General features: G+C 40.4%; 1 protein-coding gene across 1 annotated transcript; it reads left to right on the plus strand.

The window, feature by feature from the left end:
- The first annotated feature begins 472 nt into the window (after window positions 1-472).
- Window positions 473-27974, plus strand: foxp3b (forkhead box P3b). The gene is made up of 13 exons (XM_087833689.1): window positions 473-517; window positions 8535-8647; window positions 9212-9250; window positions 10274-10364; window positions 10837-11005; window positions 16640-16732; window positions 17389-17476; window positions 17891-17959; window positions 18080-18233; window positions 21524-21600; window positions 22462-22563; window positions 22777-22898; window positions 27718-27974. The coding sequence occupies exons 2-13, from the start codon at window positions 8537-8539 to the stop codon at window positions 27773-27775; spliced, it is 1173 nt and encodes a 390-aa protein (XP_087689815.1). The 5' UTR covers window positions 473-517; window positions 8535-8536; the 3' UTR covers window positions 27776-27974.

Consider the following 27974-nt stretch of genomic DNA (forward strand, 5'->3'; position numbering starts at 1 on the left):
TCCTGCTCTGGGTATAAATATAAGTTGATGTCGTGCTGCTTTGATGTGTCCTCGTGCTCTCAGATAGTCAGGTGAGTGCTGAACACGTATCTTTTTATTCTGGTGTTTGTACATAAAGCAGTACCAGAAACATTTATTTCAGGTCAAGATGTCCAAGATTGATTCTGATATTTAACATTTAATTATATTTTCCTTTAAAACAACAAAGCACAGCGCTGCTGAATAAAATTAAAAATTAAGCTGAAAATTGTATGTGCTCTTTTTGTTGTTGGGTTGTTTGGGTTTTTTGTGAAATATAACTTTTTTTTTTTCTTTTTTTTTTTACCTTTTTCTTGTGTTGCCAACCACACTTTGCAGTCTTCCTCAAAATAAGGTCTATCTGTCATACATCTTGAAGTCGTAGTTGCTGAAAACCATATTTCCTGTGGAATTACTCCCCCCTTGAATCATTTCTCCCTCGAAGTACCTGAGAAAAAGAAGACTGTGGCAAGGAGGAGGTTCTGCATACACTTCTCCGGTAAGCACAAATCATACTGTTTTACAATAAATTTTCAAAAGTTATTTAATTGGACTCAATGCAGAGTGAGATGTTCAGAGCATATTTTAAAAACTTTGCGATGATGGCAACACTCAGTCAACAAGGATGTACAGTCAGTCCAAATATTTCAAATCAAAATTTTATCAAAAGCAGCAGATACACAGATACACAGACACCAAAAACAGAGAGGGCATCTCGTTAGGATGAAGGGCCCAGAAATCTTTGGGAAGCTATTTAAGATGATAATTTTGAGATTTATCAAAGGTGACGATTTCATACTACAGTGCATTTAACTTTGATATGTTAATATATGCATGCAGTTTAAAAACGCACACACTAAAACATTTGGCACTATTAAAGCTTACGATCATGATGAGGTAAATCAAATGGTGACAGAGAGGTCCTGTTGCACAGCGGGACGTGTGTGGCCGAGCTCTCTCTTTTTATAGACCTGAGCCCATTTCAGTTTCAGAGATTTTATCTTCTCATTTGTAGGGTCAATACATAAAATATAAAATATTAATGTTTTTTAAAAAAATGTATTTAAATGTATTTAACATTTATTTATTTAAAAGTATACAAAACAGATTGAAAAAATCTTGTTCTTTACTTTTTGTGAAGTGAGGACTCTTCAGGCCATTATAATGACTCTGTTTTTTTTAAACAATTGTGCCCTCAGGGACTGAAGCATTCAGTTGGACTTTTTTGTCCTAGTGTTAATGTAATAAATGATTAAAGTTCATTTCTACCTCACTCTCAGTCTTTTAGCGTCAGAATGACATTCTCCGTCATTTACTGCACGTTAGTGGCACCAAGTACATCGAGACGTTCATAATGTTTAATAAACACGTTTTATTTATGTGTTGGCTAAATGTATGTGTGTGTGTGTGTGTGTTTGGTTTGGAAATGATTTTGGCGTGTTGTATTACATTAGATGTTTGTTTTTTTTTAATGACTAACATAACCCAGAGCATGTTCTTTGTTCTATCAATATGAGGTGTGTTGTTGTGGAACTTGTAAACTTGTATACAGCGTTGGACGTATGGATGAGGAGAGTTACAAGAGTTATTAATAAAAAAAGGCACAAAAGTGAAAACTCCTCTCCAGACTTTTGTAAAAGCTGCAGCCATCTTGTTAGCTGAAACCAGGAAATAACAGTGCAGTGGTAAAGAGTGTATTACCGCTTTGAAAGGCTTAGAGCATCTTTCTAATAACACATTTCATTCTGCTCTTCTATCTTAGTCTGATTTATTGCTAACTGACCAATAGAACTGCTGAAATCACAAGTTATATGCTAGCTAGCGAAACGGGAGGATCGACTTAAAAGCCCTGTGTTAACTGAACATGAAATCACATGAAATTTACAGTCGATGTTTAAAATGTAGTGCAGTTTCTATAAATCAGGGTATGCCTCATACAAATATTCTCTTCAAGGCATTAATATTTTAAAAAATAGTCATATTTACATCTTACATCTTACATATGCAATACTGGTTTCTGCATACTAAATCATGTATTAATCTTGTAATCATTATATAATATTCTAATAATTGCTGAGCTATGGAATAGTGTCAGAAAAGTGAAGCGTACAAATATTCCATTTGGTGAAACTATAACACTGGGGAAGGTTGTTTTGGGGCTTGAGCCATTCTTTGCTGCTGCTGGGAAAGAGGGTGATTCTATACTGGACAGGTGGACTGCTCACAATTTCAAAGTCAGCCGGCAGGAATCAGGAATACAAACACTTCAGCATTTGCAATTTTCCACATCTGTTATATACATATGTGTGTGTGCGTGTGTGTGTGTGTGTGTGTTGAGGCTATCAGTGCTATTGTGCAAAAACTAGAGCTTTAGTCATGACAATAATATTCTGTGTAGGCCTACTTCCTTTTCCTCCGTTCATTTTAGATCTGTTTATCTGCATCACACCTCTTGGTCTGAAGGTTGAGAGGAACAAGAAAACCCACTCTGATAGAAAACTGAAATAAAGATGATTGATGTCTTGAGATAACGAGTCTGTTATAATAGAATCTGACTTTCTGATGATATGTGAAAGGGTTGACTAAAATTTTGACCAGTTAGTCATTTATGTGAAAAAGACCTGACTTAAGATTTTATTAGTGTTTTTTTTTTTTTTTTTAAATTCAGCCTGCTCTATGAGGCAGGCAGAGAATAAAAGCGCACTGGATTTATTTCCAGTCTCCCATTCACATATTAAAACATCATCTGACATTCAGTTATTAAGTCTGTTTTTACTGTCAAGTGTGTTTCAGACAAATTCATGTGAACGCAAAGATGGGAACTTTGCAAACAAAAGGAGATGCTAAATCACTGTACTTACTGATACTAATACAAATGATTAACCCTTCACCAGTCTCGCTGATTTCAATGTATCAATGTAATTGAGAAGTTTTATTTCAGATATGGGAGTATGAGAGTAGTAAACCCACACATTCATAGTAGTACCAGTATGAGGCATCTGCAACTTTCCATGCTATAATGTGGCCGAATGAAATATCCAGACAGGAAATAGCAAATATGAAGCATCAAATCTCTTATATTTAGTGTGCGGTTATGACAAAAATTCTCCTCACTTTGACAAAACAGATGCAGACTATCATGGTCCTCACCAGGTAAGATGAAGCTGAAAAAGAAAACAAGAATGAAAGGTGACACTGAGAAGCCACAAACCTGCTGCTCTTACTTTCTACTGAATTCCTGTTGTTGTGGGTGTGCATTTGCATCAGACATTCAGTATGTGCGCTGTTTTGGCTCATTGTACAGACACTTCCCTTCAGTCTGATACAATAATTGAAAGAAAGGATCAGACCCCCCAAAAATGTGCGTACTTTATTTCCGTGTTGATTGTAAACATTACTTGCTTCACTGAAAAATATGTCATTTCGATAAGAGTCCTGTGCCAACGTAATTTATTAAGATTTATTCCAGTGGTATTTCTGGAAATATGGAAGAAATTAAAACCAAAGATATGTCTTAGAAATTTAAATACCGAGGCACTGACTGTATTAAACATTCTCAGGAGAAAGCTTGTGAAAAATCAAGCATGCCTATAAAAACTGACTCGTTTTCCCAGTAACTTATCATGATGCTGTCTTTTGACCCAAACTGAACATGCAGAACTTGCAGAAGGGGAAAGAATATATTTAACAAGATGTTCATCTTTGAGACTGGGTTTTAACACTGTAGGGGCTTTTGGCACAAGTTCACCCACTTGAAAGGAGTACAGAGAAGAACAGAAAGACAGAAGATGTCAAAACTCAAGCATGCTCTTAGGTTGTAGAGTAACTTAACCTCTTAAGCCCCAAGCCTACCTGATCTCCTGCTTTTTGCCCCCGTATCAGGGGGCGTTGGGGCTTAAGAGGTTAATTAATCGCAACTTAAATAGACAACATATCTGTGACTTGGTATGTAAATCCTGGTGGTTCAATTCCCAGCTCCTCTTGTCCAAGTATCCTTGGTTAAGTACTGAACCCTGAATTGTCCCCAGTGCAGCTGCATGAGTGTGCGTGACTGTTACCTTAAAAGTGCTTAGGCCTAAAAAAGAGTGTGTGAAAGAGGCTTGACTAAAGGATACCAGTCTATTCACTGGTATCACGACTGTCCTACATGGTCCACAAACTGGACAAGTGTCTGAATTTTGCCACTTAGTGTGTCCACTCTATGCAAAAATATAACCAAAGTGATTTATTTTTACACATGTCATAAGAAACAACAACACACATCCATACATTATACTTAGTAAAAGTGAACACTGGCGGGCCAGTACTACATAGCAAGTCATTTTATTCTTAGTCAGCAAATTCCATTAAAATGCTCCAAAAAGCACCAACAACACAAAAGAATAGGTTCAGTGACTCAAATTTAGCTCTTACTTTAATTTTTAACAAAACCAGATGAAGTACAGTTCCATAACAACTTCTGTAACCATCTATTTAATGCTGTTTACAGAGGTTATGGTGATTGACTCACTTTCACACAGAAACACTGACACAGAACTGTCAGTGGTTCTGTGTATTTCTCCACTTACCAGATTTGTTTACACATTCAGCTATAGGGCATAGTGATATAACACACAAAAGCCATATATGTTGGCTGTTCATACAAGAGGCAAAAAAATCAATTCTAGAGTTGACAGAAAATAACAAGAGAGAGGGGGTGAAAACCATCAACACTGAACTTTAAAGGGTAGACCAATATTCAATATTCCCAGGTGTGTGTTATTGTAACCATGACCATGTAACCAAGCTACGGACTTTAAAAAGGTTTAAATTAAATAAACAAAGGGTGAAATGAATGACGGTATTTTTCAACATTGATTTGAAACAGTTTTAAAAAAAACATTCAGACATTTGCTGAGTATCACGTAGTGAAGTGCTGCTCCAGGAAAAATATTGTCTGATTTGAAAAACGCAGGTCCCATTGCTTGCAGGTGATATGTCACCATGCAGCATGAACAGTAGAGAAAGTAGAACAGCTTCCCACTCGTTCTGTAGACTTCTTTGTTGATGCTATCTGTGTGTGTGTGTGTGTGTGTGTGTGTGTGTGTGTGTGTGTGTGTGTGTGTGTGTGTGTGTGAGAGAGCGAGAGAGCGAGAGAGAGAGCACCTGCGAACAACCACAGCCTGCTGCAGGAAAGACTTTACATACTTGAGCCTTTAATGTGTTCATGACTGTATTAAATGCTTGATTCTCATTGCCTGGAGACTTTTCACACAAGCACACGCTTCTGAGATTACATTCAAACTTTTTTGCTTTTCTATGTGTTCCTACTTAATGCAGAAGCAAAAGGTAGAAATACAATAAAAATGTATCATTTTGTGGCACAAAAGGTGTCAAAATCCCTGAAGTATTGTCCAAGTAGGAAGATTGTCAGCAATCTTTTACTCTGACTTGTTTATTCCAGGGTTTTTAGCAAACAGTTGAATAACCTTGAGACAGGATTTGTTGTAATATTATTAATTGAATTTAACTTAATTATTTTTAACAGTCTCTGTTAAATATAACTGAGCACATGTACACACAGTGTGTTTATGTGTAGGTCCTCCTAAAGTTGTCTCATGTCCTCTACCAGAGGTCTGACATTTTTCTCTTTAAAATCAAGTCTAATAAAAATGGAACTTACTCATGAAGTAGCTTAGCTTTTTTGAGGATTGCTATAATTACATTTCATTTCACTTTTGACTGTGGTTACTCAATATATGTAAATGGTACTTGTAACACTTAATGTATCAAACTATCTCAGAAATTCAAAGCATTTCGGCATGTAGTCATGTTCAAGACAGTCTAGTGAAGTTCAGTCAGAATGAAATGTGATTGAAAACAGCCTGGTTGTTGATGCCTGATGGCTGGTCTGAGTATTTTATCTGATCCAGTTCTTTACATGCAGCAGTTTTGGTTAAAATGATTCTTCACCTCACAGTGGAGCTTTAGAACAAAAGAGATATCTGTAGTCTAAGACAGTGGAGTCTGTCAATGGGGGAAGAGACTGTGGCATGTGTCTCTGAAAATACAAGACTGGCAGAGCCTGTAAATCTGTAAATCTGATGTGTAAATCTGTAAATCTAATTTTGTTGAACATCTGATGTCGTTAAACATCAGATGTTCAACAAAATTAGAAGCCAGAAATAAGCACAAGACTCACAAATGGTAGGAGCGCTATGGAGTTCCCTCCTGTGCATGAATGTCACAGACTAGAGACAAGGGACAACCATGGGAGAGTCCAGTACCCACTGAAAATTTGGTTGATTTTGTGCCAAGCATGAGGGCCCAGCTCTCACTTTGATTATAGAGGTATGTAAGTGGATGATTAAGTGGCCGTGATACCTCTAATTTGGTATTCTTCTTGACTATCAGAACCAACCAGGACTCCAGTCTGCACCTCCACAAAACACTGAAGAGGCATGACCACTAAATAAGCTCCAGAGTATCCAGAGCCTTTGGTAACTTGGGATGACTCTCATCCAAATGTGGCTCCTTTTCACAAGGGGATTTCTTACCTATCCCAGTGACCTTTTTCAGTTTAACTGACATGGCTTCCCACAATTCTTTAGGTTGTACTTCCTCCAGCAAGGAAGTTGCAGACTTCCAACACTTGCCTGAGATACAGGTGAAATTCTTCTGAATGTCAGAGACCGTATGGACAGGGGACTCTGTCAGACCTCACTACTTTACAGGTCTGACTGGCAGCTGTGCCTGCCAGTTGGATGCAACTCAGTTGAAAGTTCTGCTCCTCTCTTTAGCTGAGTGTCCAAGATATAAGACCTCATATAACAAAGTCAGTGACTGACAGGAACTCTTTACCAACTCATCCCACTGCACCTACAATAATTTGATATTTAAGCTTCTTAGTGTATCATATCATATTTTGATTTATCGAGGTGTCATTTTTGTATTTTATATTTAATGGGCTGCTGCAACACAATACCTTCCTAACTTCTGAGGTAAATTCCCTATCCTAAACCCATTCCAGGATCTGACACAAAGACTCCAAAGGTATTCTGAACTGCTTTGATGTGCATAAGCACAGGCAGACATCAGAGGCTTTCCCTCTGGAAGTTGAAGTCACATTGAGGTAATCCTCTTGCTGGCTGTGCTCAGCTGGCTGCTTGTAAAATGCCCACACACAGGAGCAACCCTTTCTTTGGGAGTTTGATTTGTTAAATTTAGATGTGAGAGCAGCATAATCTTCATTCATTCATTTTCATTACTGCCTGTTTTGTTACTTTGACCTACGTATTCTCTTCTATTTCACATTTTTGCTTGTGCTACTCATCTTTACTATTGCTTTGACAAATATGTGCACATATTAAACTGGACAATCGGCTGTAGGCCTCCTGGACCAAAAATATCAGAGCAAATTTTTCTGTCCCAGTCCAGACCTGTCCCACTGCTGTGTGCTAAAAAGTCTCCAGGGCACCTTTGCACAGTCTGACACTTGGGTCCTGTTAGCTTGGGGTGACTCCTGCCTCTGTGGAAATGGTGCTCATGTTTTGACATCATGGGCATCTGTCTCCTGATGCTGCTGATCCAGCTGAGTGTATAGATGTGTAATTGACTGATTTCCTGTCCTCTAGGAACTTTCTCATTGAGATGAGCAAGGCTTATCATTGGTTGTGTAGTGATCTTGTTTCAACCAAACAGCCATACTGCTCAGTATTGTTCCCACTTTGCTGTAGTCTTTGTATTTCTAGTGTTGATATTATATTTCCTTTGTTGATGTTATAGCACTCACCTTCCACGTGCTTCTTGATCAGTGTGGACGTTGGTATTCTGCTCATCCAAAGTTCCTATATGCTTTGCATGTAACCTCTCCTGTTGTAAACAGTCCTTATAGTAGCACTCCATCAATTCCATGTTCTCTGTCCTTGTCAGTGTTTCTTATTCCAGTAGTCTATTTTCATTAATATGACCTGGTTCCCCAACATTTGTTGCAGAACTTGTTAAGCTGGGCATTGCCCAAGCCAGAATGGTGTAAGCCATATGACTGCCGTTAGAATCATGACACATTCTAAAAATGATTAAATAATAAATAGTGTTTTACATAGCTATTAAAAAACTTTGGTGGTTTGAGTTCTTTGAGTTCTGAAGAAGTTCCAAGCATTTTGAATCTTTGATCACTCAAACAATTTAAACAAAACCCAGCTTCTTAGCATCTTATTAGGATGCTTGCAACTAAAGAAAAGAATCCACACCTAATATTTAACAATGGGAGTGCAGTGATTTAAAACTTGTTCAGAGCTGCAGTTTTCTTTCACTGTTATTATGTGTTAATTCTACAGATAATAGCCATAGTTTGTTTATATGTCAGTATGTCTCCCAGATATATTAAATTAAAGGAACATTTTGTAACACACTTTACTTATTTGTAGCATTTGAATCTACCCTCATGGAGTAGAGAAAATGACAAAACTTCAATGATAAAATGTGGTTTTTAAAGTATTTCTATTGAGGCATTAATGTGTCTTCTGTGTCTTAAGAAATGCCAGAGACTTCTGATGAGTACATGAAATTTGGACAGCAAAAAGTCGAACGCCAACTTGACAGCATCAAACAGATGGCAGAGCCACCCATGTCTGTGTCAGGAAGTCAGGTATGTAACAAATAACATCACTTAATTGGAATAAACTTGTTTCCTTAACACAGATTCTACTAAAATGTGTTCGTAGTACAGTCCATTTTCATCAAAATTCAGATGCAGTGTGGAAGTAAATGAAACCATATTCAGTAACTTCAGTTACTAACCATTTAAAGCCTACGCAACATAAACAATACAAAGATGACATTTCAAACTTTGAAACTAGGAAATGTGATTTGTCTTGTGTGAGTGTTTAAATTCTGCACAGCGTCAAAGCTTTTTGGAAAGAAGGATTTATGAAATTGATTATTATAGTGTCTGTGAAAATAAGCTTAAAATAAACAAGAGAAAGTTTAATGATGTTTTATTATTATCAAAAATCTGCATTTTTTATGTTCCAGTTGGGAGCTGTAGTAGTTGGTTAAACTGTATACACTGGATATAATGTTAGATAATGTTTATTTTAAAAAGTTATATGTTTCTTTATTATAATTATTTTTAAATTATTGTTGCATGAACTTTCAGAAAAAAGCAGAAAAAATGTTAATGCACATGTATGATTAATTTCTGACATCTCAGGCAAGTCCAGAGTGCCGGCTCAAATTTGGATCTAAAACTGTGAGTTGAGTTTGTTATTTGCCTAATAAATAAGAATAATTTTTAGTTTAAACTCATTTCTGACAAATTACTATTTGTGTTTTCTTGTTTTTATGACAGGTGGTCTAATGAATTTATTAAGCACTGTAGTGCTAACTAACATTTATAATAATACACACAAATTTCAGTCAGTAAAGTTGAAAGACTGACTTCTTAGACAGTTTGTAAAATTACCAAAAAAGGAAGCTCTATGATTTCTCAGATAATTCCAAAAGCCACCAACAGCAGCACAATACAACAAATCAGGTTCAGGGAGTCTAGTTAGCTGAGATGAAGCAAAGTGATGGCACTCAGTCATCAAGGAAAGTAGGGAAACCTCAAAAAACTGATGATTTAAAATCAGCTGATGAGGCTACAGGGGTGCTTGGGCCTAATCTAGTTGCAAACTTCACGCCCTGCTGCATACTGCCCTTCCATGCTGGTCAGGGAAATTACAGAAAATAACAATGAAAATAAACACATTTTACTAGTCTGTACCTGTGATTATCTCTACTGTAAAATCCCAGATTTGTCCAGTTGGACAATTCCAATTCCAGAGCTTGGATTCATTGGAATAACCCTAAAACCCCTATATGAAAAGAATGGTGCAAACCTAATGAGAATTTCATTTTTCATTAAAAATATAACATTTACATATATATTTGCAATTTTAAGAGTGTTGATTGTACAAATGATGATATCTCAGAATGTACTCATCCTGATACATGACACACAAAAAAAGAGGATTTAACTACATTTTTTTATGTGATGTGAGTAAATAGTGTATGCAGGACATTAGTCATTCGCTATAATTCACAGAAACAAATGGCCAACAGTTTGTTACAAATATTTGTTAGTAAACTATTAAATGTTAAACATCACTTCTTCCTAAAAAATAATAATTAAAAAAAACAAATAAAAAATGTTTTTGAATGAGGCCTAGCGATTAAAAGGAAACTGTATTATGTTACAGCCAAAACAATATCAATACTTTTTTCTTTCCAGTGCTGGAGCAGTATGGAAGGCATTAGACAGAAGCAGCAGAGACCATCAGTTCTGCGTCACGTTTCCCCAGTCGCTTACAGGCAACGACGTGGTATACAGATATTTAAATGTCTTTTGCTTTACTTTAGGAGAAGACGATTTCCATTTAATGCATGCAAATCGTCTTACAATCGTTCTCTAAAGTAAAAGATAAACTTATAGAGACAAATACAGAATGTATTAAAAATGCAGAACTTGTAAGCTCCATATTTAACAAAAAAACAACATATGAAATACTGAAACTAAGGATTTTTTTGTTTGTTTGTTTGTTTACAAGTGTTATATGCTAATTTTTTTTAATTAAGTGTAGGATTTTTTTCTCTGCTTCTTATGACATTGTGACAAATGTGTTAATTCTATGATTTGCTGAGTGTAAGATGCTGGTGCTCTATTTTAGGTCTTGAGAATTTTTTTAGTATAGTAATATACCAGTTAGGTAGTGTAGCACCAGTAGCATATAGTATTAGGTTTCACTTTGTATGGCAAGAATCTACATCAATCTTTTCTTCCCCTGGTGCATCCAGAAAGCAGTGCAGCAGTCTCCATTTGCAAGGAAGAGGTGGATGCATGCCATATTCTTCAGGAACCTTCACCTCACATGGACTCTTCTCCCACATCGAGCCATCATTTTCTCTCCTTGAGGAGGGGAGACATTCAAAAGCAGACCTCTCTTGAGGCCCGGCTTCATGACGGGTAACAATGAATTCAGTTCAGTTCAATTTTATTTACATTGTGCCAAATCTCAAAGGTGCTTTAGACTGTAAAAATAAAGACCCTACAATTTAAGAGAGAAAACTCCAACTATCCGACAGTTACCCATGAGTAGTATTTTACAATAAAGGGAAAGAAAAAGGCAGCACGGTGGCACGGTGGTTAGCACTGTTGCCGCACAGCAAGAAGGTCCTGAGTTCAATTCCACCATCAGGCCGGGGTCTTTCTGTGTGGAGTTTGCATGTTCTCCCCGTGTTTGCGTGGGTTCCCTCCGGGTACTCCGGCTTCCTCCCACCAGACATGCAGCTTGTGGGGATAGGTTAATTGGAAAATCCAAATTGCCATTAGGTGTGAATGTGCGAGTGAATGTGAGCGCGAATGGTTGTCTGTCCCTGTGTGTTGGCCCTGTGACAGACTGGCGACCTGTCCAGGGTGTACCCTGCCTCTCGCCCTATGACAGCTGGGATAGGCTCCAGCGCCCCCCGCGACCCTGAAAAGGACAAGCGGAAGCGAATGGATGGATGGATGGGAAAGAAAAATTCGCCTTTAAGGAAGAAATTTCTAGCAGGAGCAGGCTCAGGAAGAGGCAGCCATCTGCTGCAACCAGTTGGGGTAAGGAGAAAGAAAAGAGACCAGGGAAGCATAGAGAGACAGGTCAGGAAATCAACGATGGGAAAAAGAAGACAAAATTTCATGACATGCAGTAGTGGTGTATAGTGGAAAGAGGTGAGTGTCCCCCCAGCTGCAGGCGACTAAATTTACCTAATCCAGCCTTAACTGTAAGCTTCAAAAAAGCTACTTTTAAGCCTAATCTTAAAAGCAGAGAGGCTGTCTGTCTCTTAAATCCAAATTGGGAGCTGGTTCCACAGAAGAGGGGCCTGGAAGCTGAAGGCTCCCATTCTACTGTTAAATACACACAGGTAAGTATTGAACACAATTCATCAATCAGTAAGTATATTTCTTAAGGTGCTATTGGCATACAATTCTCACCAGATGTTGGTAACAATCCATCCAATCCACACATGCAAATTGAACAATAGATGCAATTAAATTAACTTATGTGTAATAATGAGAAATGACAAAAAGGAAAAAAGTATTGAACACATGAAGAAAACAGTATGGAATGACATCAGCTGAAATCTATGAGTAATTAGTAACGAGCCACTACAAATTAATATCAGCGCTGGTTCGGCCCCAAATGATGGCCTATAAAAAGGTGTCTCATTACCAAGGTGTCATACAAGAAACATCTCATGATGGGTAAAACGAATGAGCTTCACAACCACATTGTTGCAGCATATGTACCACTGACTACTGAAGAATTTCTAAACTACTTAAGGTTCAAGTGAGCACTGTGGGGCGTGAAAAGAACATCATTCATCATAAACTGGCCACAAACAAGTGCTTCCTGCAAGATTTCAGACAGAGGAGTGAAAAGAGTTATCAGCAGAGTTGTGCAAGAGAATCAGCAGGTACTATTGTTTCAAAGAAAACAATAAGTAATGCACTCAACTGCCATGGCCGTATGCCATGTATGCATGCTCACCGCTGCTGACTGTCACTGCTACTGTTTAATAATAATAATAATAATAATAATAATAATAATAATAATAATAATAATAATACATGCAATGTCTGCAGGTCAAAACGCACTGAAAAGCTCCCCAAAAACACCATACTAACAATGAAGCTTGGCTGTGGGAACATCATGGGGAGGGGCTATTTTTCTGCATTTAGCACTGGCACGCTTCATATAATTCAAAGAAAAATATATAGAGGTAAACTTGACAACAATCTGCTGCGATCCACCAGGATGATGAAGATGAAGCAAGGGTGGACATTTCAGCAAGACGGTGATCCCAAACACACAGCCAAGGAAGCTGTCAATTGGTTTCAGCCAAAGAAAATAAAGCTGCTATAATGGCCCAGTCAGTCACCTGACCTGAATCCAAATGGAAACAGCTAAAGCTCATAGACGCAACCATCAGGATTTAAAGACTGTTGGTGTGGAAGAATGGGACTAGTTTCTCCATACAGGCGGCATCTTGAAACAAAAAAAATGCTCTTCTATGAAGTATTAAATACATTTCACTGTGTTTCATACTCATGTTTCATTTCTTATTATTACATATGTCTTCATTTATGGACATCTACTGACATATGGTTTTATTTCATTGCATGTTTTTGGAATGGTTGTTACTGACATCTGGTGAGAATGTTATCTCAACAGCACCTTTAGAAATTATTTTGTGAAGTGTTCAGTACTTACTTTACCTGCTGTATGCTCTCTCTAGTTCCTGTCAGCACTTTTTCTGCAGAAATTTAGATCAAAGGTTTTTCAGTGAGCTTTAATAACAGGGAACTACAGTAGTCCAGCCTAGAAGTAACAAATGTGTGAGCTAGCTTTTTAGTTTTACTTTGTCTGCTTTGTTAAACAAAGATTCTAGATCTTTGTTTAATGTTAATATCGAAAGGCATATCGTGATCAAAAATAACTCTAAGATGAGTCGCTGTCTTCCAGGAAGACTGGAGACTTCTAGGTCCAAGTACAATAACTTCAGTTTGTCTTAATTTAGAAATAAAAAATTAGAGGTCATCTAGGCCTTTATGTCTTTACGACTTAACTATTGTTTAACTAACTGATTCTGGGTTCATAGATAAATAAAACTGGGAATAAGCTCCATTTTCTATAATAATGTGAGAGACTGTTGAAGTCGTACAGAAAACAATTACTCAGTTACTGCAAGTTACTACTGCTAAAGGTGGTTGTAGAAGCTGTGGAATTGTCCCATTATTTGACAAATCAACAGTATCTCATACCCCAGGTCTGAGAGTGAGTGGGGTACCACTTGCACAGCAACCATGCACAGTTGTTGTTATCCATCCATCTTCTTCTGCTTATCCAGTTTATTGGTCACAGGGAGCAGGAGCCTACGGCAGCTGTTGTAGCATGATTTTACATCATAAAATCAAAATCACATACACTACCCCTCAAAGGTTTTAGAACACCCGAATTTTTCCAGTTATTTGTTGTAGTTCAAGTCATTCAAGTACAATGAATAGTTTGGAATGATACAAAGATGGTGAACTGCCAGAGGTTAAAAAAAAAAAAAAAAAAAGTAAGGTTACCCTAAACTGAAAAATTAACATCTGAATTATGCAAAAGGTCTTTTTCAGGGAACACAAAATGTATTAACGATTTAAAGCTTTTCTGGAAAATGGAGCTTGATCAAGCCTTGAAAGCTGGTGCTACTAATTCCTACAGGTGTTCCAACTTTTCTGGATTACTTCCAACCCCCTCTGTCTCCATAAAAAAAGTGTTGGTCAGCATCAGTTGAACAGTGTTGTACTGCAGAAAGTAGTGTGATGCTACAAAAATGGTGAGAAAAAGGTGATTAACAATGGAAGAGAGACAGACCATCATAACACTTATAAATGTCGGCCTGTCCTACAGAGAAACTGCAAAGTCAAGGTGTCAGTGAGTACAGTTTCCTTCAACATCCAAAGGCTCAGAAACTTTGACAGGAAGAGGTCTGCAGACCGAAAGACACGACTGAATCAGAGGACAAGTTAACAGAGAGAACTGAGAGTTCTCTATTTTTAAGAGAGAACTCTCATTAAGTTAATCACACAAGCTGAAAGTTAACAGCTGTGTGATAGGCGGCTGACAGGACAACAGCTTCAAGCACAGCTTAATAGTGGTCGTAGTAAGAAAGTCTCAGTTTCAACTGTGAAGAGAAGACTTTGAGCTGCAGGTTTGACAGGACGAGTTGCAGCAAGAAAGCCAGACGTCAGAATAAGACAAAGAGACTTGGCTGGGCCATGAAACACCACCATTGGACTACTAAAGACCGGAAGAAGGTATTATGGACTGATGGATCAACATTTGAAATCTTTGGTTCATCACACAGGATCTTTGTACACCGTTGAGTAGGCAAAGGGATGGGTCCACAGTGAGATGATGGTCTGGGGCTGTTTTACTGGATCCAGGGTCAGTGACTCGTACAGAGTGAGAGGCTCCCTGATCCAAAACCACAGCATTGTGCAGCACCATGCAGGACAACTGGTATGTACCTAGTTGGTCAGGGATTCATCCTACAGCAAGATAATGACCAAAACATAAGTCCAAACTATGCCAGAACTACCTCAGGAAAAAAGAACAAGATGGTGAGCTTGAAAACATGGAGTGTCCAGCACAGTCTCCAGACTTAAACCCCATCGAGCTGGTTTTGGATGAACTGGACAGAAGAGTGAAAGGAAAGCAACCTACAAGGTCCACATTTATGGGAACTTCTGCTACAGATATAGGAGAATATTCGATTTCTATTGTAGAAAGAATGCCAAGGCTGTGTTCAGCTGTTATAGCAGGTGCTAACTTGATGAGTCAAAAGTTTAGAATACATTTTGGTCTATAAATTGATTTCGGCTGTAATTGCTTTTTTGTACTATGTTTTCATTTCAGAGTGCAATGAGACATTAAACTGCATTATTTTCAATAAAAACTGAAAAATTGGGGTGTTCTAAAACTTCTGACTGGTAGTGTATGTTGATGAAAAGCCAGCACACTAAAAAAAAATAGACTTTTGGTTCACTAAAATGAGCACTTGGCTGTGGTGAAAATGAGCCCAAAGACTGGGGGTAAGTTGAGCTGGTGGTTCATGTTACGCCAAGACAAACATGTGATCTCTTGTGACTGACATTATATTTCATGTTTTAGATGTAGCATAAGAGTTGTTGTAAATTTGTATCTAATTTTAGTGGGTGGAGCCTGGTCTTTAAATCTCATTATGTAACAGCTATTTTTTCAATAATCATGATTCTAATTTATATTATTTTGTTTTCAGTTCCAATAGATATGGCCGATCTTTATGTCCCTGGCTACAAAGTTTGTGATTTTTAAAATATTCACAGCATTTTAGGACAGTTGAAAGAGTAGATTGAAAAAGTAAAAAGCAAATCATCCCTGGATGTTCATGAATAAAGAATAAAGTGTTCATTTTTGTAGGTTTTCAGTGTCCATTTCTTAAATGACTTGTGATTCTGACACAGAATCTTTCAAACTGGTAAACAACTTAATTATATATTTTTTTTGTTGATCACCAAAGTCAGGGCTTTAATAACGATAAAAAAAATTTTCATTTAAAATTTGGTTCATAGACTTGTTAGTAAAATAGTTGTCTCTAATTGCTCATCACACCCTGTCAGCTGGCTATGCTGATACCTAACCCTTGCTAGTACTTGGAACAAGTTGGTCCACAAGAATTATTTTTTGAACCTCATATTAAGACATCGGTTTATAGCTATCATTTTTGAGTTCTGTCTATCTCACTTTTATTTCTGTCTCATATTTCTTTACCTATAGGACAGCTTAAGAAAAAAATGGCTCATACCCTGCTCCGAAAACAACAGTCCTTTGTATCTGCATATTGCAGTTAGCATATTTTATGCAACACATAGCATTGCAATGCATAAATCCTGAATATACGGGTTAGAAAACTTTTCATATCAAAACTCAGATTGGCAGAAAATGGTTTGTAAGTCTTGGTTTTGGTGCGTTATGTTTTTACACTCTTGACTGTCACACTCACATCACTGAAGCATTTCTGTTTCCTCCAGCATCCCACAGGGGACCAGTGTTCTGCTCATGAGTGGGCTCTGCCGATGGCCTGGCTGTGAAGCAGTATTTGAAGACTTCCCTAGTTTCTTGAAGTAAGAACTGTGCATTAATTCAATGAATACATTTTTTGTGTGTGTGTGGCGTGGCAGGGTTGGAAAAGGCTATTTCCTCATTTCTGGACACAACAAAACCAGTAGCATTTATTAATTCAATCCATTTCAGTTCAGTTCAACTTATATAGCATCCATTCACAACAACAGTCAATGATTTATTCATTGATTGGCATTGGCATACTGTGGGCTCACTGCAGGTCTGCATGGGCCCCACAACAGGCCCCTATGTGCTTAGTGTTGGCAGCCCACACCAGGGGCTGCCCATGGTGGGGTCATTGGGCCTGAAATGTCATGCCAGTACTGGGGCCCTACAGTGAGTTGCCCACTGTGGACCGTGTGGGTTTTATTTTCCAGGATATTCTACTGGATATTTGCATTGTTTTAAAAAGGAGTCGGACTAAAGGTCTGGAGACGATTTCAATCTTCTAAATTTATATTTATAGAAATTTATAGAAATTTATTTACAATAAATTTGGTTTCACGTAGTTTGTGTTTTCAAAAGTCTAGTTTTATTTCTTTGTCTTTACACAACCAATTATTAGATTTTGAGGCCTTTTTACAAAGGGCAGGAAGCTCTGGATATTTTTAAACCCTGTATTAACCCTGAGTATACCCTGTGACAATTTGTCTTTTAGGCATCTTCATTCTGAACACGGACATGGTGACAGAAGTATTGCTCAATGGAGGGTCCAGCAGGATATTGTTCAGTATATGGAAAGTCAGGTAGAACCCAGAGAAACAAAGCTACAGCAGCACTATGCTGTATGAATGCTCATGTGTAAATATGTCCAAAAATAGATACAAGTTTCTTTTTCTTTCGAACCTACTCAATCTCGCAGTAGCTATAAGCTTAAAAGGAACGTTTTAGTTAAAGTTGAAGTTTCAGCTAGATAACTGAGGGCTCTGCATCCCATTCTGCTTTTAGAAACTTCTAGAACCATAAGTGAGCCAGCATTCTGATAGTGAAGTCTTCTGTTATGTTCTATATTTTACTATGTTACTACGAGATCAGTCTAAATAAATCTGAGAAGAAGCATTTTAACACAGAAGCAATGAAGAGTAGACACATGAACCTGGTTATCCAGACTCCTAAAAATAGGAGTAATCCAGTGATTTATGGGAATTCTCTTTTTTCAGCTCATTCTGGAAAAACAGAAACTCATTGCAATGCAACTTCATCTCTCAGAGGACAAATACTCTGACTCGGTATGTCTACATGCTAAGACAGTAAAAATAAGAATTTTCTTGAAATATTGCTTTATTTTTCTTCTGGAGAGAATTTAAATGGCTGTGTCTGTTCACATCCACCTTCATCATTATATGCAGAAGGCAGCTTCTGAGTGGCAATACAGCCTTCCTCTGTTCCTGCCGCAGCCTCAGGTTACCAGTGGAGACAGAGTGCAACAGTGGGCCACCAAACATCTGGAAGAGCTGGTCCAGCATGGCAACAGACCTACTGCTTCTGATCATCTCCTCCCAGGTAACAGTGAAATTCACTAGGATTCACACACAAATGGACTTTTTTACTATTTTATGCACATTACGTTTTCACCATAACATATGTTCTTTCAGATAAAATGCTATTAGAGCTTATTAGCTAATACAAATGATTACATTTGACATTTGAAATGTCCTCCTCCGTGAATCGCAACCTTATCGTGGTGGAGGGGTTTGTGTGTCCCAGGGATCCCAGGGGCTATGTTGTCTGGGGGCTTTTGCCCCCTGGTAGGGTCTCCCATGGCAAATTGGTCCTGGGTGAGGGACCAGACAAAGAGCGATTCAGAAGACCCTTATGAAAAGAACACCGAGGGAACAGTTTACCCTGCCCGGGATAGGGTTACCGGGGCCCCGCCCTGGAGCCAGGCCCGGGGAGGGTGCCCGAGGGCGAGTGTCTGGTGGCCGGGCCCTAGTCCATGGGGCCCGGCCGGGCACAGCCCGAAGAGGAGACATGGGCCCATCCTCCCGCAGGCCCACCACCCGCAGGAGGCGCCATAGGGGTCGGGTGCATTGTGTGCCAGGTGGCGGCCAGGAGCGGAGGCCCTGGCGGACTGACCCCCGGCTGCCAAGACTGGCAATAGGGACATGGAATGTCACCTCTCTGGTGGGGAAGGAGCCTGAGTTAGTGCGTGAGGTTGAGAGGTACCGGCTAGATATAGTCGGGCTCACCTCTACGCATGGCTTGGGCTCTGGAACCAGTCTCCTGGAGAGGGGCTGGACTCTGTCTCAGTCTGGAGTTGCCCCTGGTGAGAGGCGGCGAGTTGGGGTGGGTATTCTAATATCCCCTCGGCTTGCTGCCGGAACGTTGGGGTTTTTCCCGGTGGACGAGAGGGTTTGTTCCCTGCGCCTTAGGGTCGGGGAACGGGTCCTGACTGTCATCTGCGCTTATGCGCCGAGTGTAAGTTCGGAGTACCCAGCCTCCTTAGAGTCCCTGGTGGGGGGTGCTGGAAGGTGCTCCACCTGGAGACCTTGTGCACCTAAACGTGTAGTGAGGGTGTGCTGGGAACGACTAGCAGAGGCCCCAGTCCGCGAGATCTTCAACGCACACCTCCGGCAGAGCTTCAACAGCATTCTGAGGGAGGCGGGGGACATTGAGTCCGAATGGACCATGTTCAGCGTCGCCATTGCCGAAGCTGCTGCATTGAGCTGTGGCCGCAAGGTGGTTGGTGCCTGCCGTGGTGGTAATCCCCGAACCAAATGGTGGACACCAGAGGTGAAGGGAGCCACCAGGCTGAAGAAGGAGTCCTATCGGGCTTGGTTAGCCTGTGGGACTCCGGAGGCAGCCGACAGGTATCGACAGGCCAAGCGGAATGCGGCTCGGGCAGTGGCTGAAGCAAAAACTCGGGTGTGGGAGGAGTTCGGAGAGGCCATGGAAAAAGACTTTCGCACTGCCTCGAAGAGATTCTGGCAAACCGTCAGGCATCTCAGGAGGGGAAAGCGGTGCTCTACCTGCACTGTGTATAGTGCTGGCGGAGCGCTGCTGACGTCGACTGAGAAAATTGTCAGGCGGTGAAAGGAATACTTCGAGGACCTCTTTAATCCCACTGACGCGTCTTCCAAGGAGGAACCAGAGTCTGGGGATGAGGGGAATGACCCGCCATTTTCTGGGGGCGAGGTCACTGAGGCAGTTAAACAACTCCTTGGTGGCAGAGCCCCTGGTGTTGATGAGGTCCGCCCCGAGTTCCTGAAGGCTCTGGACGTTGTAGGGCTGTCTTGGTTGACACGCCTCTGCAATGTTGCGTGGAGATCAGGGGCAGTACCCCTGGACTGGCAGACCGGGGTGGTGGTCCCCATCTTTAAGAAGGGGGACCGGAGGGTGTGTTCCAACTACAGGGGGATCACACTCCTCAGCCTCCCCGGGAAAGTCTATGCCACGGTGCTGGAAAGGAGAGTTCGTCCGCTAGTCGAACCTCGGATACAGGAGGAACAATGCGGTTTTCGTCCTGGTCGCGGAACACTGGACCAGCTCTTCATCCTCTCGAGGATACTTGAGGGTGCATGGGAGTTTGCCCAACCAGTCTACATGTGTTTTGTGGACTTGGAGAAGGCATTCGACCGTGTCCCTCGGGGTGTCCTGTGGGAGGTGTTGCGGGAGTATGGGGTGCCTGGCCCATTGCTACGGGCCATTCGATCCCTATACAACCGTTGCAAGAGCTTGGTTCGCATTGCCGGCAATAAGTCGGACTCGTTCCCGGTGGGTGATGGGCTCCGCCAGGGCTGCCCTTTGTCACCGGTTCTGTTCATAATTTTTATGGACAGGATTTCTAGGCGCAGCCAAGTGGCGGAGGGCTTTCGCTTTGGTGGCCTCAGAATCTCATCTCTGATTTTTGCGGATGATGTGGTTCTGTTGGCTTCATCGGGTGAGGGCCTCCAGCTCGCACTGGAGCGGTTCGCAGCCGAGTGTGAAGCAGCAGGAATGAGGATCAGCACCTCCAAATCTGAGGCCATGGTTCTCAGCCGGAAAAGGGTGGAGTGCCCACTCCGGGTTGGGGATGAGTTCCTGCCCCAAGTGGAGGAGTTCAAGTATCTCGGGGTCTTGTTCGCGAGTGATGGGAGAAGGGAGCCGGAGATCGACAGACGATTGGGGCTGCAGCTGCAGTAATGCAGACGCTGCACCGGTCCGTTGTGGTGAAGAGGGAGCTGAGTGTAAAAGCGAAGTTCTCAATTTACCGGTCGATCTACGTCCCTACCCTCACCTATGGCCACGAGCTGTGGGTAGTGACCGAAAGAACGGGATCGCAGATACAAGCGGCGGAAATGAGCTTCCTCCGAAGGGTGGCTGGCCTCTCCCTTAGAGATAGGGTGAGAAGTTCGGCCATCCGGGAGGGGTTAAGAGTAGAGCCGCTGCTGCTCCACATCGAAAGGAGCCAGCTGAGGTGGTTCGGGCATCTGACAAGGATGCCCCTGGGCGCCTCCTGGGTGAGGTGTTCCAGGCATGTCCCACCGGGAGGAGGCCCCGGGGCAGACCCAGGACACGCTGGAGAGATTATATCTCTCGGCTGGCCTGGGAACGCCTTGGTATTCCCCCGGATAAGCTGGAGGAGGTGGCTGGGGAGAGGGAGGTCTGGGCCTCTTTGCTTAGGCTGCTGCCCCCGCGACCCGGCCTCGGATAAAGCGGATGAAGATGGATGGATGGATGGATTTGAAATGTGCAGTACCTGTATATTTGTTGCATGTTGTGTTTTATCTCTAAATATGTTTCAAAAGCACATTATCCAAAGAAGTGTGTTTGATGGGACAAACTGATGAGAAACGCCCACTGTTCTTTTATAGATTTGGTTCCCAGTATTGAGTGTTACAAATACAACAACATCAGGCCTCCTTACACCTATGCATACTTGATAAGATGGGTGAGTTTGTCTAATGTTTTATTTTCATTTGTGAAGTTGGTCTGATCTGAACTGGTCCCTGATTTCTCAAGGCTCTAAAGCAGGGGTCCCCAATCTCAGTCCACGAGGGCCGGTGTCCCTGCAGGTTTTAGATGTGTCCTTGATCGATCACAGCTTATTTAAATGGATAAATTACCTTCTCAACATGTCTTGAAGTTCTCCAGAGGCCTGGTAATGAGCTAATCATGTGATTCAGGTGTGTTGACCCAGGGTGAGATCTAAAACCTGCAGGGACACCGGCCCTCGTAGACTGAGATTGGGGAGCCCTGCTCTAAAGTATACACTTCTATACACACTATCTGGATGTGTGGGGGTTTTTTTTTCAAGTCACTGCAACATTTGATTTGATTTGATATACCTTTATTAGTCCCACAAGGGGAAATTCATAAGGCTGCCGACCTATTGCACGCAATGGCGGCGCCATCTTACCCTCATATTCAGATACTTTACAAAAGACCTTGGAAAAAAAGGTTTCATGCTTTTAAATTGTATCTTTAGGCACTTTCTTTGTAGCCTGTCACAAAATCATTGTTTGTTTCCATTTATTTAGTTGCATCAATAGTTGCAACACACTTTGACAGGTTTAAATGATATTTTGCACAAACGAAAGGCAGCCAACATCCAAAGAAGAGCTTTGAATGTCTTACCTATTTCCCATTTTCCTACCAAATATATATAAAATGAAGGGTGGCTCAAGGCTTTGTAAGTCTTCCTCAAAGGTTTACAGTGGGAATCGGGTTTTATCTGCAAACTGTAGCTATTTATGACTAATTTGCCAAATATTGCCACTGCTTACCCTTCCATGTGTGTGACTGGTTGCAGTCTATCCTGGAGTCTCCAGACAAACAGCGTACTCTGAATGAGATTTACAACTGGTTCACTACCATGTTCTTCTACTTCAGACATAATACTGCCACCTGGAAGGTTTGTACTATTTGGATGAAATATTAATTGTGATGCCTACTTGTGTACAGAATACAAGTGCTTTTTATTGTAATAAAAATGAACATTTGGACACAGTTTAACATAGAAGAAAAAACTGTGCCAACCAGAACATCTCACTATACTGTACTGTTTTTAATAGCATGGCTTCCATGTTGATAGAACTGTTTCCTTGTATCTGTATCCTCTCTCCAGAATGCAGTGCGTCACAACCTCAGCCTTCACAAGTGTTTTGTGCGAGTGGAGGGAGGAAAGGGAGCTGTGTGGACAGTAGATGAAATGGAGTACCAAAGGAGGAAGGGTCAGAAGTATCAGCGGTATAAAAATCTTCAACACGAACACACAGGAGAGCAGAAGTGTACAATAGGAAGCAAATTAACAAACTCTTGACAACTTTCTGTTATCTTGTTTCATTTATCCCAACATTAGCAATCAGGCTATGTGGTCAGCTTTGTAACTCAACCCATTGTTTAACAGTGCAGAGTCATGGTAAAGAGAAAGGACAGCCTGAACACATCAGGACATAATAACGATCAGGGGGTCATTAGCAGTTCTTCAAATGATAATTACAACTGCAGATGAACAACACATGTTACACCATGTAATTACAGATGATTACCAAATCATCTGTAATTATATATATATATATATATATATATGTATATATATATATATATATTAGAGATGGACCGATCCGATATTACGTATCGGTATCGGTCCGATACTGACCTAAATTACTGGATCGGATATCGGTGAGAAATAAAAAATGTAATCCGATCCATTAAATATCAAAAAAGCACCTTAAAAAACTTGCGACACGGCGTAACTCGGCTCATAACCGTAGCACGTCAGAGCAGTGTGGTCACGTGATAGAGCAGCTGTGTGTATTTGTAGCCTGCTAGCAAACATTTCATCTCCGAGGAAGTTTTCCCAGAGAGAAGTAAAGCAAGTGTGTAAGTTCATCTCTGAATGTTTGTAAAGCATTCCCGCGTTAAGCTTAACAACCGATATATAGAGCAACTGCCTCTTCTCTCTCTCTCTCCTGCTGCTACTTCAATCGTGAAACTGCTTAATGATCAGCTGATCGGCTTTTCTGTCGCGAGTCCGTCTCTCTTCTTAGTTTTTGGCCCACTTCTCACCAGACAGAGGAAACCAGCGGCTGAACAACAGCAGCACTATTAAGCTTGATAAGCTGTTGTTAGAATTTATTTAATATAACTTTCTACACCAGGATCCTTTTCTACACAGCTGACGGCTGGTAACTGTGCAGGGGCGGATCTAGCAAAGTTTAGCCAGGGGGGGCGATAGGGCATGAACAGGGAAAAGGGGGCACAAATACATACTTTTCTTTTTTATTCTTATTTAAAATATCTAGCTTTTAATTATTTAATAATTATCTGAATCTTACACCCAAAGTTTTAGTCTGATGTAAAATGTATAGAAGTCCATTACTGTATATAGTAACTGTTAAGTCTAATATACCCTAGTAAGCTATACTACTTTTTCCTTTGGGAAAGTACCATCTGTGAATTCTGCAATTCTGTTGAAGAAAGATGTTGAATCTATTTAATTATTCTTGAAAAATAATTTATTTCTGTGAATTTTTTTCACCCTGCATCAAATTAAAGTTGATTACATTGATTAAGCATCATGAGGAAGAGGGTGGTTCCCTATTTTCTTTTGCTGGGAGTTTGCAACCCTATTAGTTAGGTTGCTTAATATTTCTGCTAAGTACTCTTTAAAATACCAGAATAGGGAGGATGGTGCAGGTTTAACTTTATTAGATTGATCAGTGTTGCTGAACTATGACATATTTTGGGTGCAGTATGTTTTTTTTTTTACATACAGGTATAACAGAATAGCTTTAGTGTTGTTGTTGTTTTTTAACTTGAGTATGAACTTAACCAAAAAGCAGCAAGATATTAAAAAAACAGTTTTATTGATTAAAAAACACACTATATCGGATTCATATCGGTATCGGCAGATATCCAAATTTATGATATCGGTATCGGTATCGGACACAAAAAAGTGGTATCGTGCCATCTCTAATATATATATATATATATATATATACAGTGGGGCAAAAAAGTATTTAGTCAGCCACCGATTGTGCAAGTTCCCCCACTTAAAATGATGACAGAGGTCAGTAATTTGCACCAGAGGTACACTTCAACTGTGAGAGACAGAATGTGAAAAAAAAATCCATGAATTCACATGGTAGGATTTGTAAAGAATTTATTCGTAAATCAGGGTGGAAAATAAGTATTTGGTCAATAACAAAAATACAACTCAATACTTTGTAACATAACCTTTGTTGGCAATAACAGAGGTCAAACGTTTACTATAGGTCTTTACCAGGTTTGCACACACAGTAGCTGGTATTTTGGCCCATTCCTCCATGCAGATCTTCTCAAGAGCAGTGATGTTTTGGGGCTGTCGCCGAGCAACACGGACTTTCAACTCCCGCCACAGATTTTCTATGGGGTTGAGGTCTGGAGACTGGCTAGGCCACTCCAGGACTTTCAAATGCTTCTTACGGAGCCACTCCTTTGTTGCCCGGGCGGTGTGTTTTGGATCATTGTCATGTTGGAAGACCCAGCCTCGTTTCATCTTCAAAGTTCTCACTGATGGAAGGAGGTTTTGGCTCAAAATCTCACGATACTTGGCCCCATTCATTCTGTCCTTAACACGGATCAGTCGTCCTGTCCCCTTGGCAGAAAAACAGCCCCATAGCATGATGTTTCCACCCCCATGCTTCACAGTAGGTATGGTGTTCTTGGGATGCAACTCAGTATTCTTCTTCCTCCAAACACGACGAGTTGAGTTTATACCAAAAAGTTCTACTTTGGTTTCATCTGACCACATGACATTCTCCCAATCCTCTGCTGTATCATCCATGTGCTCTCTGGCAAACTTCAGACGGGCCTGGACATGCACTGGCTTCAGCAGCGGAACACGTCTGGCACTGCGGGATTTGATTCCCTGCCGTTGTAGTGTGTTACTGATGGTGACCTTTGTTACTTTGGTCCCAGCTCTCTGCAGGTCATTCACCAGGTCCCCCCGTGTGGTTCTGGGATCTTTGCTCACCGTTCTCATGATCATTTTGACCCCACGGGATGAGATCTTGCGTGGAGCCCCAGATCGAGGGAGATTATCAGTGGTCTTGTATGTCTTCCATTTTCTGATGATTGCTCCCACAGTTGATTTTTTCACACCAAGCTGCTTGCCTATTGTAGATTCACTCTTCCCAGTCTGGTGCAGGTCTACAATTCTTTTCCTGGTGTCCTTCGAAAGCTCTTTGGTCTTGGCCATGGCGGAGTTTGGAGTCTGACTGGTTGAGGCTGTGGACAGGTGTCTTTTATACAGATGATGAGGTCAAACAGGTGCCATTCATACAGGTAACGAGTGGGGGACAGAAAAGCTTCTTACAGAAGACGTTACAGGTCTGTGAGAGCCAGGGATTTTCCTTGTTTGAGGTGACCAAATACTTATTTTCCACCCTGATTTACGAATAAATTCTTTACAAATCCTACCATGTGAATTCATGGATTTTTTTTTCACATTCTGTCTCTCACAGTTGAAGTGTACCTCTGGTGCAAATTACTGACCTCTGTCATCATTTTAAGTGGGGGAACTTGCACAATCGGTGGCTGACTAAATACTTTTTTGCCCCACTGTATATATATATATTTATATATATATATTTAAAAAACTAAGCCAAAATCCAGAAGCAGCGTATAAAAAACTAAATAGCAGCTAATCAAATCCATTTCATTAATGAATCATCTGTAAGTGTGAACACATATATAAGAGAAGAGAATAGGAAGGTTTGCAGTGCAGGTCTGGAGATTTCATCTGTGTCCTAGAACATTACGAGTGATCCTAAAAAAGCAATTTTTGTTGCCCTTTTATCTGGCAAGGGTTAAAAGGCCAATTTCAAATATTTTGCACTGAGAAATATTATTCACAAGTGGAAAACATTCAGTACTGCTGCAAACTTTCCCTAGGAGTGGATATTCCATCACGCAAGTTTGGTCTACTACACAAGTTACCGTACCGATGTGTGGATATAAGAAGTGAAACCACCTTGGATTTACTGAATAATTCCAAATCTTGCTTTATACTACACACCTCTGTTCTGTGCTTTGCTGAGGAATAAAAAAAAAAGAGGTATTCTTTAGTAAACGTCCTAACTGTTGAGATCTGTAAGGATAAGACCAAAATCCAAGACTCCAGCAGACATGATCAAAATCAAGCATTTAATTGAGTTAAAAGCAAAGACCAATGAAAAAATCCCAAAAGTGAGAAATTCAAAATAATCACACAGACCCAAGATATGCCTGCCTACACAAAGTCAGGATTTATAGATAAGTGCAGACAGGTGGAGAAAACGACACAGCTAAACATAACACACACAAGTGCGAATAATCAGGAAATGAAGGTCAAACATGAAAGTAAAACACACTGACACAGAGTCAAGAACATTCACATCGGACATGAAGACAGAAAAATAGGGACACCAGATGATAAACACAGGAAGACCACTTTGACTTTGAAAGTGGTCTTTCTGGACCACTTCCTAGACTTTGAAGCAAAATGTGGAATTGTCCAGGAAACTTCCTGGGCTTTCAATATTACAGAACTAATATTGATACTGGCAGCTTTTGCTGCAGATCTAACCTGTTCAACAGCAGCTGATGTTTGAGATTAAAGATCATTATGTACTACACCACTTCCAACTTAATGATAGAGTTGTGATGTTGATAAGTCTGTTAACTTGCATGGTTGGCATTTCTACAGCTTTCTTTCCTAGACAGGCCAGACTTTGTAACTTGCTTCACAGTACAGAGCACAAGCAGAGAAAACTGAGAAAACAAATTACTATGAAGTACTTAGAGATAGACACTAGACGGTAAACCATCTTGAAAGGCTTAAACAATCCCAAATCCTACAGATAGAGCAGGTATTAAGGGAAAGACGTATAAAATATATATTTAAGTCATAAGAAAAAAAAAGAAAGTGGGGCGATAGAAAAGAAAAGGGAGTTTGAGAAATCCCTACTGGCAAACATAAAGTGAGTGGGTGGTGTTAGTGTTACTCCACTGTGCTTGCGAATCACATTGTGTTTGATTTTAGGGATTGCCCCGTGAAGTGGCTCACAGCCTACTCCCATTACTCTCCTGGAAACCCCTGAGCACCAGCGCTGAGCTGCTCACATCCAGATATCATCAGATAACGAGCAGCAGGAAGAACATCTGGAGGATGAAGAATCTTTGAAGTGTATCTAGTTTGTGTTCAGATTGAAGACTTGATTATGATTTATAGGTTATTACATTATGATATTTGTGCCCATGTCTGACAAATGTTTTTGTGCTCACTCATTCTAAAAATAA

This window comes from Neolamprologus brichardi, chromosome 20 (assembly GCF_056152115.1).
Source record: "Neolamprologus brichardi isolate AB-2024 chromosome 20, ASM5615211v1, whole genome shotgun sequence".
Lineage (NCBI taxonomy): Eukaryota > Metazoa > Chordata > Actinopteri > Cichliformes > Cichlidae > Neolamprologus > Neolamprologus brichardi.